General features: G+C 33.3%; 1 protein-coding gene across 1 annotated transcript in view; it reads right to left on the bottom strand.

Moving 5' to 3' along the window:
- LOC106475029 (baculoviral IAP repeat-containing protein 7-like) overlaps window positions 1-2,219 on the bottom strand; it is a gene marked incomplete at its 5' end in the record, with an annotated part of 16,909 nt that overhangs the window by 10,286 nt on the left and 4,404 nt on the right. The window contains one exon of the mRNA XM_013935725.2: window positions 501-727. Within this exon, the coding sequence (XP_013791179.1) occupies window positions 501-727 (227 nt within the window). The remainder of the gene's footprint in view (window positions 1-500; window positions 728-2,219) is intronic.

Genomic DNA, 2,219 nt, shown 5'->3' with positions numbered 1-2,219 from the left:
AAATACAAGTTTCCGGCCTCACCATACTTTATATACTTAATACGATTGTTTGTTTTGAATTTCGCGTAAAGCTACACGAGGGCTATCTGTATTAGCTGTCCCTAATTTAGCAGTGTAAGACTAGAGGGAAGGCAGCTAGTCATCACCACCCACCGCCAACTCTTGGGCTACTCTTTTACCAACAAATAGTGGGATTGACCGTCACATTATAATGCCCCCACGACTGAAAGGGCGAGCATGTTTGGTGTGATGGAAATTCGATCCCGCGACCCGCAGATTACGAGTCGAGCGCCCTAACCAACTGGCCATGCCGGGCCTAGGTCAATGTTTATAGCAACTAGATCAGTTCAATACAGATCTCTTGAAATTGTAAATGTTAAAGTTTAGGAATCTGTACAAGTTTCATCTAAACTAACAATTTTTTATGAATTTTTCTGAGGCTTATTCAGCTGTTCCATATAAATAAGTACAAACAAACTATTCCAGTAGAAAAAACCTACCTTGATTTTCCAGAATGTAGTTGTCTGTAGCTCAAGACTGCTTCACACAAATCATCCAAAGTTGAAAATCCCATTCCAGTCTCTTGCACCTGGCGGTTAAGGGCAAATCGAACCTCGTTAGCATCAAACAGGCTTTCCTGCAGAATGGACTTGATCATAGTAGACTGCATCAATCTATCAACTATGTCATTTTCAGATATAATTCCATTTGAAGAATTGGGTCTGGCCTATGAAAAAAACATCATTTTATAAACTTTCTCTATACTTCAAAACTGTTTCACTTAAATACTCAATAGCCACTGAGTTCAAGATTAACTAACAGAGTTCTGATATAACCTTATCTTAACTAAAGCTGTCTATGGTGAAAAGCAGCAATCAACCAACTAGACACCAAAGAAAACTAATAACTGTTTAATTTGTCCTAATTTTTATGAACTGACAGAGCCAGGAATAACTAGATGCTCATGGGAATGTAGCTTAAACATTACTATCTTCTGCTAAATAAAATCATTAAATTTCCAGTACAGTTTCACATATTTAGGAACAAAAACTAGATTCAAAGTCAAGTCTAGTTTAATCCATATAACTAAGATAACATTGTTGTAACATGTGTCACTTCTACACTAGAGTGGATTCCTTTAGATCACTTGGTGATAATAATGCAAAGTTCATGGCAACGTTCACTTTGACAGAAGGCTCAGGCCTAAGTTCACATTTTTTAATGCATATTTCTCTTTAATGGTTCTGTGAATAACATTACTTGTACAATTGATTGGCTAAGTAATCGATAACTGCCTATACATGATAGCTAACAATGATAATGAATAGTTCACTGAAGACTCAACCACTAAAAGAACTGAAACTAAATGCTCTGATTCTCATTTTTATAATGTATGCTTCAGAATAGATATTTGGCAAAGTCTCTCAAACATTAACATTCACAAACACTCTAGGTATTGTACTTTCATAAAGTTTCTAAATCTAGGATCATCATCATGTTAGCAGCACCCTCTAGCACACAACTAAATTAAAACATTGAAAATATAGCTTACAACAGTATAATTAATGAACAACAACAGATCCTGGCAGATACATATTTTGCTAACGGTTTATTCAATAGTTTATAAAAAAAAAGACTATTACTCTTATAACTTTAGTTCATGATATTTATGGTGGTCTAATATAACAGTTTTATCACTATGTAAATAACATGGCTCTACATAAACCATTTACTACAACACTTTAAAGACTTATATAATTATTTAAAAAAAACTTATTCAGTAGATTAGATGTCTTTTCCCACAAACAGATGAATCACATACTTATTACCAAAAACAAAGGCCCTATAATATATGGACAATTAAGTAGAAATAACTCACATTCTTAATTTGGCAACTCATCAATCAGCTAATAAGAAAGTAACTTATTGTAATGGAGTTCTTACTGGAGGAGGTTTTTAAAGTATCTGGTGAAAATAATTCAACATCCAGTACAGAAAGTCACTAATTAGTTTAATTCTCCTTTAAAGTATTAAACAATATTCTAACTTGTATACATAAGACACAACGATTAGTAAGGACGATGAAATATGAAATATTTTAATACATGTTTTGACAGAACATTGGTCTGTCTACTTCCCTACACAAACACTATTCTAACTTGTAAATATAAGACACAACGATTAGTAAGAACGATGAAATATGAAATATTTTAATACAT

This window comes from Limulus polyphemus, unplaced genomic scaffold (genome assembly GCF_000517525.1).
Source record: "Limulus polyphemus unplaced genomic scaffold, Limulus_polyphemus-2.1.2 Scaffold7985, whole genome shotgun sequence".
In the NCBI taxonomy this organism is placed as follows: domain Eukaryota; kingdom Metazoa; phylum Arthropoda; class Merostomata; order Xiphosura; family Limulidae; genus Limulus; species Limulus polyphemus.
The sequence above is the reverse complement of the archived record's forward strand: the minus strand, read 5'-3'. Positions and strand labels throughout refer to the sequence as shown.